General features: G+C 49.7%; 1 protein-coding gene across 1 annotated transcript in view; it reads right to left on the minus strand.

Moving 5' to 3' along the window:
- adcy3a (adenylate cyclase 3a) overlaps positions 1-17,799 on the minus strand; it is a 135,179-nt gene that overhangs the window by 47,030 nt on the left and 70,350 nt on the right. The window contains exons 8-10 of the mRNA XM_067988468.1: positions 15,686-15,805; positions 4,560-4,702; positions 3,707-3,868 (exon numbers count right to left, since the gene is read on the minus strand). Of these exons, the coding sequence (XP_067844569.1) occupies positions 3,707-3,868; positions 4,560-4,702; positions 15,686-15,805 (425 nt within the window). The remainder of the gene's footprint in view (positions 1-3,706; positions 3,869-4,559; positions 4,703-15,685; positions 15,806-17,799) is intronic.

The following is a 17,799-nucleotide window of genomic DNA, read 5'->3' on the forward strand; positions in this document are numbered from 1 at the left end:
CTAATCCTGAATGTTGACAGTTTCTGCCTCAACCACTGACCCTGGGAGTGAATCCCACGGCCTCACAACTCTGTGTGAAGAAGTTTCTTCTGCCCTCTGTTCTAAATCTCTTACATTTAATCTTGTACTTTGAGGGGGAAGGGGAACAGGCAGAAGTCGTGGTCCATGTGGGAACCAATGACATAGGAAGGAAAAGGGTCGAGGTCCTGCAGTCAGAGTTTCAGGAGTGAGGGAGGAAAGTTAAAAAGCAGGACCTCAAAGGTGGTAATCTCTGGATTACTCCCAGTGCCAAGCGCGAGTGAGTATAGGAATAGTGGGATAAGACAGGTTAATGCGTGGCTGGAGCAATGGTGCAGGAGGGAGGGCTTCAGATTCTCGGGGCATTGGGACCAGTTCTGGGGCAGGAGGGATCTGTTCAAGATGGACGGGTTGCCCCTCAACAGAGCCAGGACCAATGTCCTCGCGGGGAGGTTAACTAGTGCTGTGGGGGAGTTTAAACTAATTTGGCAGGGGGATGGACACCAGGATGAAACATTAGAGAGGAGAAACAAGGTGCACAGAGGACTGGGAGGGACAAGTAGCCCTAGAGTAAAGAATAGTTCAGAAATAGGAGGGATCAGACAGGGGCCAAGTGCGAGGCAGTCTAAAATGAGATTGGAGTGCACGTGCGTAAATGCACGTAGTGTGGTTAATGAGGTTGGTGAGCTGCAGGCACAAGTCGCCACATGGGACTGTGATATAGTGGCAATAACAGAGACCTGGCTCAAAGAAGGGGAGGATTGGGTAATTAATATTCCTGGCTACAAGGTATTCAGGAAAGATAGGGAAGGAAAGAAAGGAGGGGGATGGCAGTATTGATCAAAGAAACGATTCTAGCACTGGAAAGGGATGATGTAGTTGAGGGGTCAAAGACAGAATCGATTAGGTTAGAATTAAGGAACAACAGAGAAGCTATTACACTACTGGGTGTATACTATAGGGCATCAAATAGTGGGAAGGAGATAGAGGAGAACATTTTCAGGCAAATTACAGAAAGATGCAAGAACTATTAAGTAGTGATAATGGGGGACTTCAATTACCCCAATATAGACTGGGATAGTAACAGTGTAAAGGGCAAAGAGGGGGAGGAATTCCTGAAATATATACAAGAGAACTTTCTGGAACTGTTTCCAGCCCAACCAGGAAGGAAGCAGTGCTGGATCTAGTTCTGGGGCAAGTGGAGCATGTGTCAATGGGGAGCATTTGGGGAACAGTGATCATAATATTATCAGGTTTAGACTAGTTATGGAAAAGGACAAGGAACAATCAAATGTGAAAATGCTTAACAGGAGGAGAGCTAATTTCAGTGAGTTAAAAGGGATCTTGTCCAGGTGGATTGGAATCAAACATTGGCAGCAAAACAATAATTGAACAATGGGAGGCCTTCAAGAATGTTGGTTCGGGTACAGAGTAGACACATTCCCATGAGGGGGAAAGGAAGGGCATCCAAAGTTAGAGCTCCCTGGATGACTAAAGATGTAGAGATTAAAATGAAACAGGAAAAGGAGGCTTGTGATGAATGTAAGGTTCATAATACAGTAGAGAACCAGGCTGAATACAGAAAGTACAGAGGGGATCTAAAAAAGGGAATAAGAGGGGCAAAGAGAGAGTATGAGGATAGATTAGTGGCTAACATAAAAGGCAAGGCAAAAGTCTTCTATAAACATATAAATAGTCAAAGGAAGGGTGGGACCGATTAGGGACAAAAAAGGAGATCTTCTTGTGGAGGCAGAGGGCGTGGCTGAGGCACTAAATGAAAACTTCACACCGGTCGTCACTAGAGAAGAGGATGCTGCCATTGTAGCAGTGAAGGAGGAGGGAGTAGTGATATTGAATAGGATAAAAATAGATAAAGAGGAGGTACAGAAAAGATTGGCAGTACTCAAAGTAGAAAAGTCACCCGGTCCAGATGGGAGGCATCCTCGGTTACTGAGGGAAGGGTGGAAATTGCGGAGGCTCTGGCCACAATCTTCCAATCCTTCTTAGATATGGGAGCAGTGCCTGAGGACTGGAGGATTGTAAATGTTACACCTCTGTTCAAAAAAAGGGGAGAGAGATAAACCCGGCAATTACAGGCCAGTCAGCCAAACGTTGGTGGTGGGGAAACTTTTAGAGACAATAATCCAGGACAAAATTAATTGGCACTTGGGAAAGTCTGGGCTAATAAATGAAAGTCAGCACGGATTTATTAAAGGAAAATTGTGTTTGACTAATTTGATTGAGTTCTTTGAAGAAGTAACGGAGAGGGTTGATGAGGGGAGTGCGGTTGATGTTATGTACATGGACTTTCAAAAGGCAATTGATAAAGTACCACATAATAGACTTGTTAGCAAAATTGAAGCTGATGGGATTAAAGGGACAGTGGCAGCGTGGATACAAAACTGGCTAAGGAACAGAAAGATTATTGGTGAACGGTTGTTTTTCAGACTGGAGGGAAGTATACAGTGGTGTTCCCCTGGGGTCAGTATTAGGACCACTGCTCTTTTTGTTTATATATTTATGGCCTGGAATTGGGTGTAGAGGATATAATTTCACGAAACGCGGAAATGTAGTAAACAATGTGGAGGATAGTAACAGACTTCAGGAGGACAGAGACAGACTGATGAAATGGGCAGACACATGGCAGATAAAATTTAATGCAGAGAAGTGTGAAGTGATGCATTTTGGTAGGAAAAATGAGGAGAGGCAAAATAAACTAAATGGTACAATTTTAAAGGGGGTGCAGGAACAGAGAGACCTGGGGGTGAATGTACACAAATCATTGAAGGTGGCAGGACAAGTTGAGAAGGCAGTTAAAAAAACACGTGGGATCCTGGGCTTTATTAATAGAGGCATTGAGTACAAAAGCGAGGAAGTTATGCTAAACCTTTATAAATCACTGGTTAGGCTTCAACTGGAGAATTGTGTTCAATTCTGGGCACCACACTTTAGGAAGGATGTCAAGGCCTTGGAGAGATTGAGAAGAGATTTACTAAAATGGTACCAGGGATGAGGGACTTCAGTTATGTGGAGAGACTGGAGAAGCTGGGATTGTTCTCCATAGAGCAGAGAAGGTTATGGGGAGATTTGATCGAGGTGTTCAAAATCATGAATGGTTTTGATAGAGTAAATAAGGAGAAACTGTTTCCAGTGGCAGAAGGGTCAGTAACCAGAGGACACAGATTTAAAGTGATCGGCAAAAGAACCAGAGGGGAGATGAGGAAACATTTTTTTACACAGCGAGTTGTTATGATCTGGAATTCACTGCCTGAAAGGGCGGTGGAAGCAGATTCAAAAATAACTTTCAAAAGGGAATTGGATAAATACTTGAAGGTAAAAAATTTACAGGGCTATGGAGAAAGAACAGGGGAGTGGGACTAATTGGAGAGTTCTTTCAAAGAGCCGGCACAGGCACGATGGGCTGGAGGGAAGTATTCAGTGGTGTTTCCCAGGGGTCAGTATTATGACCACTGCTCCTGCTCTGCACCTACTATGATCGTATGATCTGTGGCCTCTTGTTCTAGATCCTCAAATACTGGGAACAGGCTATTTATCCCGACCCATCCTTTCCTATTTGTAAACACTTTGATCGTAGCACCTGGGTCCCAGTGTGGGGGGTGTCCAAAAATCAGGGGTAGTAAACACAGGCCCCCAAGGAGTGAAAGAGCCCCCCCCGACACCCACTCACCCGGGATCAATGAAGAGCTCTACCAGGAAGGTGAAGGAGAGGACGACGCAGGAACAGCTGAACGCTGCCCCACTCTGCTTCTCTTTCTCCACTGAGAAACGGGTCTCCAGCTCAGGGTCAGTGAAACGCATCGACAGACGGTTCGTGTATTTCCCCTTCAACCTGTTAAACAGGGAGAACAGGGTGAGTGAACGGAGACCTTCTCTGTCACCCAACCACCATCCACCACTCCAGATCACATCCCCTCAGCCTTTGACCCAAACCACTCCCACTCCCTCCTGCACTGGACCCTGTCCCTCACCCCCTCACTCTCCCCTCACCCACTCCCCCTCAACCCCACCTACTCTCCCTCACTCCTTCCTCACCCATTTCCTCCTCACCCCCACTCCCCCTCACCCACGCCCCCTCAGCCCCACTCCCTCCTCACCCCCTCACCCCCAATTCCTCCTCCTCACCCACTCCCCCTCACCCCCCACTCCCCCTCACCCACTCTCCCTCATCCCCCACTCCTCCTCACCCCTACTCCCATTCCCTGCCCACACTCCCCACCCCTACTCCCACTCCCATTCCCTGCACCCATTCCCTGCCCCCACTCCCCACCCCTACCCACATTTTCATTCCCTGCCCCCATTCCCTACCCCCACTCCCCACCCCTACTCCCACTCCCATTCCCTGCTCCCACTCCCATTCCCTGCCCCCACTCTGCACTCCCTGCTCCTATGTGCTCCTGGTGACCCTATCTCCTCAGTGGCTCACTGTACACCACTGTACACACACACACAACTGGAGGAGGGGATCCAGCTCTGATCTGGAACATTGACCTGTCGACCCTCAGTAACGTGATCTTACTCACGCCTGCACCGTCTCTCGCTCCAACAAGGCCTCGTTCAATAAATTATTCAGCTCCTGCTCGTTCTGTTGTGCATCAATCACCCGCTCTGATAGATCCCGCAATCGCAGGCGTCTCCGAGGGTTGGGAAACGAAGGGTTAACAACCTATGTAGACAACAGGTTCCATCGTGAGTGAGTCAGTGTGAGAGAGAGAGTGAGAGAGAGAGTGAGAGAGAGAGTGAGAGAGAGAGAGAGAGTGAGAGAGTGAGAGAGAGTGAGAGAGCATGTGAGAGAATGAGACAGAGTGTGAGTGAGAGTGAGAGAGATAGTGAGAGTGGGAGAGATAGTGAGAGTGGGAGAGACAGTGAGAGTGGGAGAGACAGTGAGACCTATGTAGACAACAGGTTCCATCGTGAGTGAGAGAGTGTGAGACAGTGAGAGAGAGAGAGAGAGATTGAGAGAGAGACAGTGAGAGCGAGAGAGAGTGAGAGAGACGGTGAGAGAGAGAGTGAGAGATTGAGAGAGAGACAGTGAGAGCGAGAGAGTGAGAGAGACGGTGAGAGAGAGTGAGAGATTGAGAGAGAGACAGTGAGAGCGAGAGAGAGAGAGTGAGAGAGACGGTGGGAGAGAGAGTGAGAGATTGAGAGAGAGACAGTGAGAGCGAGAGAGAGATTGAGAGAGACGGTGAGAGAGAGAGTGAGAGATTGAGAGAGAGACAGTGAGAGCGAGAGAGAGAGTGAGAGAGACGGTGAGAGAGAGAGTGAGAGAGACAGTGAGAGTGAGAGAGAGAGTTAGGGTGAGAGACAGTGAGAGAGAGAATGTGAGAGAGAGAGAGTGAGTGAGAGAGAGAGAGTGAGAGAGTGTGAGACAGTGAGAGTGAGAGAGATAGTGAGAGTGAGAGTGAGAGAGATAGTGAGAGTGGGAGAGATAGTGAGAGAAACAGAGTGAGAGAAAGAGAGAGTCAGAGAGAGAGAGAGCGTGAGAGAATGAGAGTGAGTGAGAGAGTGAGAGTGAGGGAGAGAGGGAAAGAGTGAGGGAGAAAGAGAGTGGGAGAGAGAGAAAGGGAGTGAGAGAGAGAGAGAATAGAAGAATGAGAGAGGGCGTGAGCAAGAGTGAGAAAGTGTGAGAGAGAGGGAGTGAGAGTGAGGGAGATGGTGAGAGGGAGAGAGAGAGATTGAGATAGTGAGGAAGAAAGTGGGAGAGAGTGAGAGTGAGAAAGAGACTGAGAAAGAGTGAGAGAGACAGTGAGTGAGAGGGAGAGTGAGAGAGAGTGAGCAAGACTGAGAGAGAGACAGTGAGAATGAGAGAGAGAGAGAGGGAAAGAGTGTGAGAGTGAGAGAGCTAGTGAGAGAGCTAGTGAGAGAGTGAGAGAGCTAGTGAGAGAGTGAGAGAGCTAGTGAGAGAGAGTGAGAGAGATAGAGTGTGAGAGAGGGAGAGTGTGAGAGGGAGTGTGAGAGAGAGTGAGAGATTGAGAGAGAGAGAGTGAGGGAGAGAGTGAGAGAGAGAGAGTGAGTGAGATTGTGAAAGAGAGTGAGGGAGATAGTGAGAATGAGAGAGTGGGAGAGAGTGAGAGAGATTGAGAGAGAGAGAGAGAGAAAGAAAGTGGGAGAAAGTTTGAGAGAGTGAAAGAGAGAGAGTGAGAGAGAGAGTGAAAGATTGAGAAAGATAGCGTGTGAGAGATTGAGAGAGATAGTGAGAGTGAGAGGGAAACAGGGTGAGAAAGAGAGAGAGAGAATGAGAGAGAGAGTGAAAGAGACAGAGAGAGTGAGATAGAGTGAGGGAGTGAGAGATTCAGAGAGAGAGAATGGTAGAGGAGAGAGTGAGAGAGAATGGTAGAGTGAGAGAGTGTGAGAGAGAGAGTGAGAGATTGAGAGAGATAGTGAGAGTCAGAGGGGGAGAAAGGGAGAGAGAGTGATAGAGAGTGAGAGGCAGTGAGAGAGAGTGTGAGAGATTGAGAGAGATAGTGAGAGTGAGAGGGAGAGAGTGTGAGAGGGAGAGAGGGTGAGAGGGAGAGAGGGAGAGGGAGAGTGAGAGAGAGCATCTGAGGGAGAGAGTGAGAAAGGGAGTGAGGGAGATAGTGAGAATGAGAGAGTGGGAGTGAGAGAGATTGAGAGAGACAGTGAGAGAGTGAGATATAGTGAGGGTGAGGGAGAGAGAGAGTGTGAGAGTCAGAGAGAGAGTGAGAGTGAGAGAGAGAGTGGGTAAGAGAATGAGAGAGCTACTGAGAGAGTGAGAAAGTGAGAGATAGAGTGTGAGAGAGAGAGAGTGACAGCAAGTGAAAGAGTGAGAGAGAGAGTGAGAGGAAGAGTGAGAGATTGAGGGAGTGAGAGGTTGCGAGAGATTGTGAGGGAGAGTGAGAGAGACAGAGACAGTAAGAGTGAGAGAGAGAGAATGGGAGAGTGAGAAGGAGAGTGAGAGAGAGGGAGAGAGAGTGAGAGAGAGAGTGAGAAAGTGAGAGATAGAGTGAGAGATAGGGAGAGTGGGTGATAGAGAGATTGTGAGGGAGAGTGAGAGAGTGAGAGACAGTAAAAGTGACAGAGAGAGAATGGGAGAGTGAGACGGAGAGTGAGGGAGAGAGAGAGTGGGAGAGAGAGTGAGAGAGAGGGGAAAAGAGAGTGAGAGAGCAAGAGAGCGATTGTGAGGGAAAGTGAGTGAGAGACAGTAAGAGTGAGAGAGAGAGAATGGGAGAGTGAGAGAGTGTGAGAGGGAGAAAAATAGTGAGTGAGAGTGAGAGAGAGAGTGAGGGAGTGAGTGAGATAGTGAGAGAGAGTGTGAGCGAGAGAGTGAGAGATAGAGAGTGTGAGAGAGAGTGAGTGAGAGAGTGAGAAAAATAGTTAGAGTGAGTGAGAGAGAGGGAGATAGAGTGAGAGTGTGAGAGATATGAAAGAGAGAGAGATAGTGAGAGAGAGTGAGAGAATGAGAGAGAGATAGTGAGAGAGAGAGATAGTGAGAGAGTGAGAAAAATAGTAAGAATCAGAGAGAGAGGGAGAGTGAGAGAGAGGGAGATAGAGTGTGAGAGAGTGTGAAAGTGAGGGAGAGTAAGAGAGAGTGAGAGTGAGACAGATATTGAAAGAGTGAGAGAGAGAGGGTGAGAGAGAGAGGGAGATAGAGAAAGAGGGGGATAGAGAGAGAGGGAGCTAGGGAGAGAAAGAGGGAGATAGAGAGACGGTGAGAGAGAGTTGAGAGAGAGTGTGAGAGAGTATGAGAGAGAGAGTGAGTGGGAGAGAGATATTGAGAGAGAATGAGAGAAAGTGAGAGAGAGATTGAGAGTGAAAAAAAGAGTGAGAGAGAGAGTGAGTGACAGAGTGAGAAGGAGTGAGAGTGAGAGAGAGAGTGTGAGGGTGAGAAAGAGAGTGAGGGAGATAGTGAGAATGAGAGAGTGAGAGAGATTGAGAGAGTGAGAGAGAGAAAGTGGGAGAAAGTTAGTGAGAGAGAGAGATAGTGAGAGAGAGAGATAGTGAGAGAGAGAGGGAGAGAGAGTGAGAAAGAGAGTGAGAGATAGAGAGTGAGAGAGACAGTGATAGAGTGTGAGAGGGAGTGAGATAGAGTCAGAGGGAGCGTGAGTGAGTGTGAGAGAGAGAGAGAGTGACAGAGAATGGTAGAGTGAGAAAGTGTGAATGAGAGATTGAGAGAGATAGTGAGAATGAGGGAAAGGGAGAGAGAGTGATAGAGAGTGAGAGGCAGTGAGATAGTGAGAGATTGAGAGAGATAGTGAGAGTGAGAGAGAGTGAGAGCACATGAGGGAGAGAGAGAGTGAGAGTGAGTGAGAAAGAGAGTGAGGGAGATAGTGAGAGTGAGAGAGATTGAGGGAGAGAGAGAAAGAAAGTGGGAGAGAGTTTGAGAGAGAGTGACAGAGAGTGAGAGAGACAGTGAGGGAGATTGAGATATAAGGAGGGAGAGAGAGAGTGTGAGAGTGAGAGAGAGGGAGTGGGAAAAGGAGTGAGAGAGCTAGTGAGAGAGAGTGAGAAAGTGAGAGAGTGAGAGAGTGAGAGAGAGAGATAAAGAAAGTGGTAGAGTTTTTGAGAGATTGAGAGATAGTGAGAGAGAGAGTGAGAAAAATAGTGAGAGAGAGTCAGAGAGAGAGAGAGGGAGAGAGAGGGAGAGTGAGAGAGAGGGAGATAGAATGTGAGAGAGTGTGAAAGTGAGAGAGAGTGAGAGCGAGACAGATATTGAAAGAGTGAGAGAGAGGGTGAGCGAGTGAGAGAGAGAGGGTGAGAGAGAGAGGGAAATAGAGAGAGAGAGAGGGAGATAGAGAGAGTGTGAGAGAGTGTGAGAGAGAGAGAGTGAGTGGGAGAGTGAGTGGGAGAGTGAGTGAAAGTGAGAGTGAGAGAGTGGGAAAGAATGTGAGAGAGATAGTGAGAGAGTGAGTGAGAGAGAGTGAGAGATTGAGAGTGAAAAAAATGGGAGAGACAGTGAGTGACAGAGTGAGAAGGAGTGAGAGTGAGAGTGGGAGTGAGAGTGAGTGTGACAGTGAGTGAGGGAGTGAGTGTGACAGTGAGTGAGGGAGTGAGTGTGACAGTGAGTGAGGGAGTGAGTGAGAGAGAAAGAGAGTGAGTGGGAGTGAGTGAATGAGAAAGTGGGTGAGAGAGAATGAGTGAGTGAGAGAGAGAATGAAGGAGAGAGTGAGAGTGAGTGAGTAAGAGTGAGTGAGAGAGAGTGGGAGTGAGTAAGTGAGAGTGGCAGAGAGAGAGTGAGTGAGAGTGAGAGAGAGAGAATGGTTGAGATAGTGAGAGAGAGAGTGAGTGAGAGAGCGTGAGAGAGTGAGTTAGATAGTGAGAGAGAGAGAGTGAGTGATAAAGAGTGTGAGAGAGATAGTGAGAGAGAGAAAGAGAGTGAGAGATTGAGAGTGAGAGAGAGAGAGTGAGACAGTGGGGGAGAGAGAGTGAGAGCGAGTGTGAGAGAAAGTGAGTGAGAGAATGAGAGAGTGAGTGAGAGAGAGTGAGAGAGTGAGTGAGAAAGAGTGAAAGAGAAAGAGATGGAGAGAGTGAGAGAGAAAAAGGGCAAGAGAGAGTGAGTGAGAGAGTGAGAGTGAGTGAGAGATAGTGTAGAGTGAGAGAGAAAGATAGTGAGTGAGAGTGAGTGAATGAGAGAGTGGGTGAGAGAATGAGTGAGAGAGAATGAGGGAGAGAGTGAGAGTGAGTGAGTAAGTGTGAGTGAGGGAGAGAATGTGAGGGAGAGAGTGAGAGTGGCAGACTGAGTGAGTGAGAATGAGAGATAGAGAATGGTTGAGATAGTGAGAGAGAGAGTAAGAAAGAGTGAGTGAGAGAGCATGAGAGAGAGTGAGTGAGAGAGAGAGTGTGAGAGGGAGAGGGAGAGAGTGAGTGAGAGTGAGAGAGTGAGTGAGAGAGAAAGGGACTGAGTGAGAAAGAGTGAGAGAGTGAGAAAGAGAGTGAGAGTGAGAGAGCGAGTGAGAGGGAGCGATTGAGAGAGTGTGAGAGAGTGAGTGAGAAAGAGTGAGTGAGAGAGAGTGAGTGAGTGAGAGAGTGGGTGAGTGCGAGAGTGGTTGAGTGAGAGAGTGAGAGAGAATGTGAGAGTGAGTCAGTTAGTGAGAGAGAGTGGCTGAGAGCGAGTGAGTGACAGTGAGTGAGAGAGTGGTTGAGATAGTGAGTGAGAGTGAGTGAGAGTGAGTGAGAGAGTGTGAGAAAGTGAGATAGTGAGTGAGAGTGAGAGGAAGATAGAGTGAGTGAAAAAGTGAGAGAGTGTGAGAGTGAGAGTGAATGAGAGAGTGAGAGAGAGTGAGAGAAAGAAGGTGAGTGAGAGAGACAGTGAGAGAGAGAGAGATTGAGTGAGAGAGTGTGAGAGAGATAGTGAGAGAGAGAGTGAGGGAGAGAGAGAAATTGAGAGTGAGAAAACGAGTGAGTGACAGTGAGAGAGAGAGTGAGACAGTGGGGAAGAGAGAGTGAGAGTGAGTGTGAGAGAAAGTGAGTGAGAGAGTGAGTGAGAGAGATGGTGTAGAGTGAGAGAGAGAGTGAGAGTGAGAGAGAAAGTGAGTGAGAAAGAGTGAGAGAGTGAGTAAGAGAGGGAGAGAGAGTGAGAGAGAAAAAGTGCGAGTGAGAGTGAGAGAGAATGAGAAAGAGAGTGAGTGAGAGAGAGATAGTGTAGAGTGAGGGAGTGAAAGAGAAAGAGAATGAGTGAGAGTGAGTGAATGAGAGAGTGGGTGAGAGAGAATGAGTGAGAGAGAGTGAGAGAGAATGAGGGAGAGAGTGAGTGTGTGAGTAAGTTTGAGTGAGAGAGAGAGCGAGAGTGAGTGAGAATGAGAAAGAGAGAGAGAATGGTTGAGATAGTGAGAGAGAGAGTGAGAGTGAGTAAGAAAGTGAGTGAGAGAGCGTGTGAGAGAGAGGGAGAGGGAGAGAGAAAGAGAGTGAGTGAGAGTGAGAGAGTGAGAAAGAGAGTGAGAGAGCGAGTGAGAGGGAGCGAGTGAGAAAGTGAGTGAGAAAGAGTGAGAGTGTGAGAGAGAATGGGAGAGAGTGTGAGAATGTGTGAGAGAGTGAGTGTGAAAGATAGTGTAGAGTGAGAAAGAGTGAGAGAGTGTGTGAGAGAGTGTGAGAGAGAGTGAATGAGTGAGAGAGAGAAAGAGGGTGAGTGAGTGCGAGAGTGGGTGAGTGAGAGAGTGGGTGAGTGAGAGAGTGGGTGAGTGAGAGAGTGAGTCAGTGAGTGGGAGAGAGTGGCTGAGAGAGAGTGAGAGAGTGGGTGAGATAGTGAGAAAGTGAGGGAGGGAGAGTGAGAGAGAAAGAGAATGAGTGTGTGAGAGTGAGGGAGAGAGTGGCTGAGTGAGTGAGAGTGAGTGAGTGAGAATGAGAGAAAGTGAGATAGTGAGTGAGAGAGTGAGAGGAAGATAGAGTGAAAGAGTGAGAGAATGAGAGAGAGTGAGTGAGAGTGAGTGTGTGAGAGACAGTGAGTGAGAGAAAGAGGGTGAGTGAGTCAGTGAGTGAGAGAAAGAGGGTGAGTGAAAAAGTGAGTGAGAGTGAGAGAGAGAATGAGAGAGAGTGAGTGAGTAAGAGTGTGTGAGAGTGAGTCAGAGAGTGAGAGTGGCTGAGAGAGTGAGTGAGAGTGAGTGAAAGAGAGAGTGGGTGAGATAGTGAGAGAGAGAGTGAGAGAGGGAGAGTGAGCGAGAGAAAGAGAATGAGTGGGTGAGTGAGAGAGTGAGAGAGAATGTGTGAGTGAGTCAGTGAGTCAGAGAGAGTGGCTGAGAGAGAGTGGGTGAGATAGTGAGAGAGAGAGAGGGAGAGTGAGAAAGAGAAAGGGAATGAGTGAGTGAGAGTGAGGAAGAGAGTGGCTGAGTGAGTGAGAGAGATTGAGTGTAAAGAGTAAGTGAGAGAGTGAGAGAAAGTGAGATAAGAGAGAGAGAGTGCGAGAGCGAGAGGAAGTGAGAGAGTGAGTGAGTGAGAGAGGGAGAGAGAGAGTGAGTGAGTGAGAGAGGGAGAGAGAGAGTGAGGGAGAGTGAGAGAGAGTGAGAGAGAGAAAATGGGTGAGTGAGTGAGAGAGAGTGAGTGAGAGTGGCTAAGGGCGAGTGAGTGAGAGGGAGAGAGTGGATGAGAGAGGGAGTGTGTGAGAGAGAAAGAAAATGAGTGAGTGACAGTGAGGGAGAGAGTGGCTATGAGTGAGAGTGAGTGAGAAAGAGAGAGAGAGATAGTGAGAGAGTGCGACGGAGATAGAGAGTGAGTGAGAGAGTTAGAGAGAGAGTAAGAGAGAGAGTGAGACAGAGAAAGAGGATAGTGAGAGTGAGAGAGAATGAGTGAGTGAGAGAGTGGGTGAGGGAGAGTGAGTGAGAGAGAGAGAGAATGAGAGTGAGAGTGAGTGGGTGAGATAGTGAGAGAGAATGAGAGATTGAGAGTGAGAGAAAGAGAGTGAGTGAGAGAGTGGGTGAGTGAGTGAGAGAGAGCGAGATAGAGAGAGCGTGAGTGAGAGAGAGTTGGTGAATGGGAAAGAGCATGAGAGAGTGAGAGAACATAAGAGAGTGAGTGAGAGTGAGAGAGAGTGGGTGAGAGAGGGAGAGTGAGAGAGAGAGAGTGAGTGAGAGTGGATGAGTGAGTGAGTAAGAGTGGGTGAGAGAGATAGTGAGAGAGAGAGAGAAAATGAGAGTGAGAGTGTGAGAGTGAGTGTGAGAGTGAGTGTGGGAGTGGGTGAGAGAGTGAGAGAGAGAGAGAGAGAGTGAGAGAGAGTGAGTGAGTGTGAGAGAGTGGTTGGGAGAGAGCGAGTGTGAGAGAGAGTGAGAGAGAGAGTGGTGGGACCTCTTAAAGTCACAGTTTTCATGGTTTGGTCCCAGTTCAGGAATGTTACACACAAACGTCACTCTGAGATTTCTGCCCGTCTAATTTTTTGGCTGCTCTGATCTGCCACACAGTAAAGGACCAGATGGAGGGTTGAGTCCACAGAAGAGGGACTCTGCTTCAGTCTAGCTGCTAAAAGCACGGTGCCACATCGCCTCGCCTCAGTGTCAGACTGACCAGAGGGTTTTCCAGCTGGAGTCCCGTCCAGGCCGATTTCAACCCTTGCACCAGCCTCACTCTCGGGCGATGCCCTGACAGTCTCTGTGGCACTAACCAAAGCACTGACTCCAGGAATCACTAAACTGCCACAACCATTTCCCTGGCCCAAATGGCCTCATGAATTGGGAAGAACAATTCGATGGTCCTGTGTTGGGAGCCGGACTCCAGACCTCATTGATCTGGGTGAGATCAAGGAACGTCATCCAGGTCCATTCCATACATTAGAGGTTCAGACTGAGACCAGCCGGAGAGAGTAGCATGTCACACACACAGTTTGGAGGTAACACTGGCGCCCTTTAGGGCTACCTGTCTGCAGTAAGGACCCACGGCAGAATGTACAATGGAGAATGCAGACACGGCACAGAAACGGCAAAGGTAGATCAGTGCATTCACCATGTGGTGGATGGTACATACAGTACAACATGTGGTATATATGACACACTATATGCATCTGCTATATGTACCACATGGCATATCTTAAATGCCACATATCTTATGGTCTTTGTATATACCACTTGCATACGGTGTACCGCTTTATCACATGAACATGGTGTCTGTACATACCATCCATCATATAAGGTACCATATACCATGTACCACATATACTGTATTTACATGGTGTACCATATTTACATCATGCAATAGATGCGTGTGATATATACCACACGCCACACTGAATACAATTTACACCATATACCACACTGTGTACCATTTACACCATATACCACACTGAATACCATTTACACCATATACCACACTGTGTACCATTTACACCATATACCTCCCTGTTACATCAAGTTGCATCGAAACTACAGCACAGAAACAGGCCATTCGGCCCACCTGGTCTATGCCGGCATTTATGCTCCACACGAGCCTCCTCCCTCCCTACTTCATCTCACCCTATCACCATATCCTTCTATCCCTTTCTCCCTCATGTGTTTATCGAGCTTCCCCTTAAATGTATCTACACTATTCACCTCAACCACTCCTTGTGGGAGTGAGTTCCACATTCTCACCACTCTCTGGGTAAAGAAGTTTCTCCTGAATTCCCTATTGGATTTATTAGTGACTATCTTATATTTATGGCCTCTAGTTCTGGTCTCCCCACAAGTGGAAACATTTTTTCTACATCTACCCTATCAAACCCTTTCATTATCTTAAAGACCTCTATCAGGTCACCCCTCAGCCTTCTCTTTTCTAGAAAAAAAAGTCCCACCCTGTTCAGCCTTTCCTGATAAGGATATCCTCTCAGTTCTGGTATCATCCTTGTGAATCTTTTTTGCACTTTCTCCAATGCCTCTACATCCTTTCTATAATATGGAGACCAGAACTGTTCACAATACTCCGAGTGTGGTCTAACCAAGGTTCTATACAAGTTTAACATAACTTCTCTGCTTTTCAATTCTGTCCCTCTAGAAATGAACCCTAGTGCTTGATTTGCCATTTTTAAGGCCTTATTAATCTGTGTCGCTGCTTTTAGTGATTTGTGTATCTGTTCCCCATGATCCCTTTGCTCCTCTATCCCATTTAGACTCTTATTATCCAAGCAGTCTGTGGCCTCCTTATTCTTCCTACCAAAATACACCACCTCACACTTATCTATATTGAAATTCATTTGCCAATTACACGTCCATTCTGCACATTTATTATTATCTTCTTGTATTTTGACGCATTCTTCCTCAGTATTAACTACACCCCCCAATTTGGTGTTGTCTGCAAATTTTGAAATTGTACTTCCAATTCCTGAGTCCAAATTGTTTATGGAAATTGTGAACAACAGTGATCCCAGCACCGATCCCTGGGGAACACCACTTCCCACCTTTTGCCAGTCGGAGTAGCTACCTTTAACCCCCACTCTCTTGATTTCTGTTTTGTAGCCAGCTTGCTATCCATTCTGCTATCTGTCCCCTGACTCCACATGCTCTGACCTTAGTCATGTGTCTATAATGTGGTACCTTTTTGAAGGCCCCTTAAAAATCCAAATACATACCATTTACATCACATACCACATTGTAATATAAGGCACTGTAGAGATTTGTTACACATTCTGAGACTATTTACTATAAGCTAGATTCACCTGATCACAATACTGCACCATATCGCCAACTCACAGCCGATCACCAGACAGGATGCCGTGCCGTGCCCACCCTGCCGCACTGTGCCGTGCCGTGCCCACCCTGCCGCACTGTGCCGTGCCGTGCCCACCCTGCCGCACTGTGCCGTGCCGTGCCCACCCTGCCGCACTGTGCTGTGTCGGGTCATGCCGCACTGTGCCGTGCCGTGCCCACCCTGCCGCACTGTGCTGTGTCGTGTCATGCCGCACTGTGCCGTGCCGTGCCCACCCTGCCGCACTGTGCCATGCCGTGCCCACCCTGCCGCACTGTGCTGTGTCGTGTCATGCCGCACTGTGCCATGTCGTACCCACCCTGCTGCACTGTGCCATGTCGTACCCACCCTGCTGCACTGTGCGGTGCCATGCCGTGCCCTGCTGTGCCATGCCGTGCCGCACTGTGCCTGCTGTGCCACGTTGTGCTGTGCCGTGCCCTGCCACACTGTGCCATGGCACACTGTGCAGTGCCATGCCGCGCCCTGCCTGCTGTGCTGTGCCGCACTGATGCTGCACTGCGCCATGCCATGCTGTGCCGTGCCGCTCACTCACCCGTGTGTCCAGTTCCTCGGGGTCATCGGGTGTGGTGCACGTGGTGTGGAGGCTGCCGTTACAGTCTGTGGTGTTAATCAACAGAGGTGAGTTTCCATTGGATGACGTGAGAGACAACTTCTGAAAAAGAGCGGAATGGGATCGCCGGTTAAATCAGGGGGACGGGGATCGCCGGTTAAATCAGGGGGACGGGGATCGCCGGTTAAATCAGGGGGACGGGGATCGCCGGTTAAATCAGGGGGGACGGGGATCACCGGTTAAATCAGGGGGACCGGGATCGCCGGTTAAATCAGGGGGACAGGGAACGCCGGTTAAATCAGGGGGACAGGGATCGCCGGTTAAATCAGGGGGACCGGGATCGCCGGTTAAATCAGGGGGACCGGGATCGCCGGTTAAATCAGGGGGACGGGGATCGCCGGTTAAATCAGTGGAGTGGGATCGCCGGTTAAATCAGGGGGACGGGGATCGCCGGTTAAATCAGGGGGACGGGGATCGCCGGTTAAATCAGGGGGACGGGGATCGCCGGTTAAATCAGGGGGACGGGGATCGCCGGTTAAATCAGGGGGACGGGGATCGCCGGTTAAATCGGGGGGACGGGGATCGCCGGTTAAATCGGGGGGACGGGGATCGCCGGTTAAATCGGGGGGACGGGGATCGCCGGTTAAATCGGGGGGACGGGGATCGCCGGTTAAATCGGGGGGACGGGGATCGCCGGTTAAATCGGGGGGACGGGGATCGCCGGTTAAATCGGGGGGACGGGGATCGCCGGTTAAATCGGGGGGACGGGGATCGCCGGTTAAATCGGGGGGACGGGGATCGCCGGTTAAATCGGGGGGACGGGGATCGCCGGTTAAATCGGGGGACGGGGATCGCCGGTTAAATCGGGGGACGGGGATCGCCGGTTAAATCAGGGGGACGGGGATCGCCGGTTAAATCAGGGGGACGGGGATCGCCGGTTAAATCAGGGGGACGGGGATCGCCGGTTAAATCAGTGGAGTGGGATCACCGGTTAAACCAGGGGGACGGGGATCGTGGTTAAATCAGGGGGACGGGGATCACCGGTTAAATCAGGGGGACGGGGATCGCCGGTTAAATCAGTGGAGTGGGATTGCCGGTTAAATCAGGGGGACGGGGATCGCCGGTTAAATCGGGGGGACGGGGATCGCCGGTTAAATCAGGGGGACGGGGATCGCCGGTTAAATCAGGGGGACGGGGATCGCCGGTTAAATCAGGGGGACGGGGATCGCCGGTTAAATCAGGGGGACGGGGATCGCCGGTTAAATCGGGGGGATGGGGATCGCCGGTTAAATCGGGGGGACGGGGATCGCCGGTTAAATCAGGGGGACGGGGATCGCCGGTTAAATCGGGGGACGGGATCGCCGGTTAAATCGGGGGACGGGGATCGCCGGTTAAATCAGGGTGACAGGGATCGCTGGTTAAATCAGGGGGACAGGGATCGCCGGTTAAATCGGGGGGGACGGGGATCGACGGATAAATCGGGGGGACGGGGATCGCCGGTTAAATCAGGGGGACGGGGATCGCCGGTTAAATCAGGGGGACAGGGATCGCCGGTTAAATCAGGGGGACAGGGATCGCCGGTTAAATCAGGGGGACAGGGATCGCCGGTTAAATCGGGGGGACGGGGATCGCCGGTTAAATCAGGGGGACGGGGATCGCCGGTTAAATCAGGGGGACGGGGATCGCCGGTTAAATCAGGGGGACTGGGATCGCCGGTTAAATCGGGGGGACGGGGATCGCCGGTTAAATCAGGGGGACAGGGATCGCCGGTTAAATCGGGGGGACGGGGATCGCCGGTTAAATCAGGGGGACAGGGATCGCCGGTTAAATCAGGGGGACAGGGATCGCCGGTTAAATCGGGGGGACAGGATTCGCCGGTTAAATCAGGGGGACAGGGATCGCCGGTTAAATCGGGGGGACGGGGATCGCCGGTTAAATCAGGGGGACGGGGATCGCCGGTTAAATCAGGGGGACGGGGATCGCCGGTTAAATCGGGGGACGGGGATCGCCGGTTAAATCAGGGGGACAGGGATCGCCGGTTAAATCAGGGGGACAGGATTCGCCGGTTAAATCAGGGGGACAGGGATCGCCGGTTA

Source organism: Heptranchias perlo, chromosome 8, assembly GCF_035084215.1.
Source record: "Heptranchias perlo isolate sHepPer1 chromosome 8, sHepPer1.hap1, whole genome shotgun sequence".
Lineage (NCBI taxonomy): Eukaryota > Metazoa > Chordata > Chondrichthyes > Hexanchiformes > Hexanchidae > Heptranchias > Heptranchias perlo.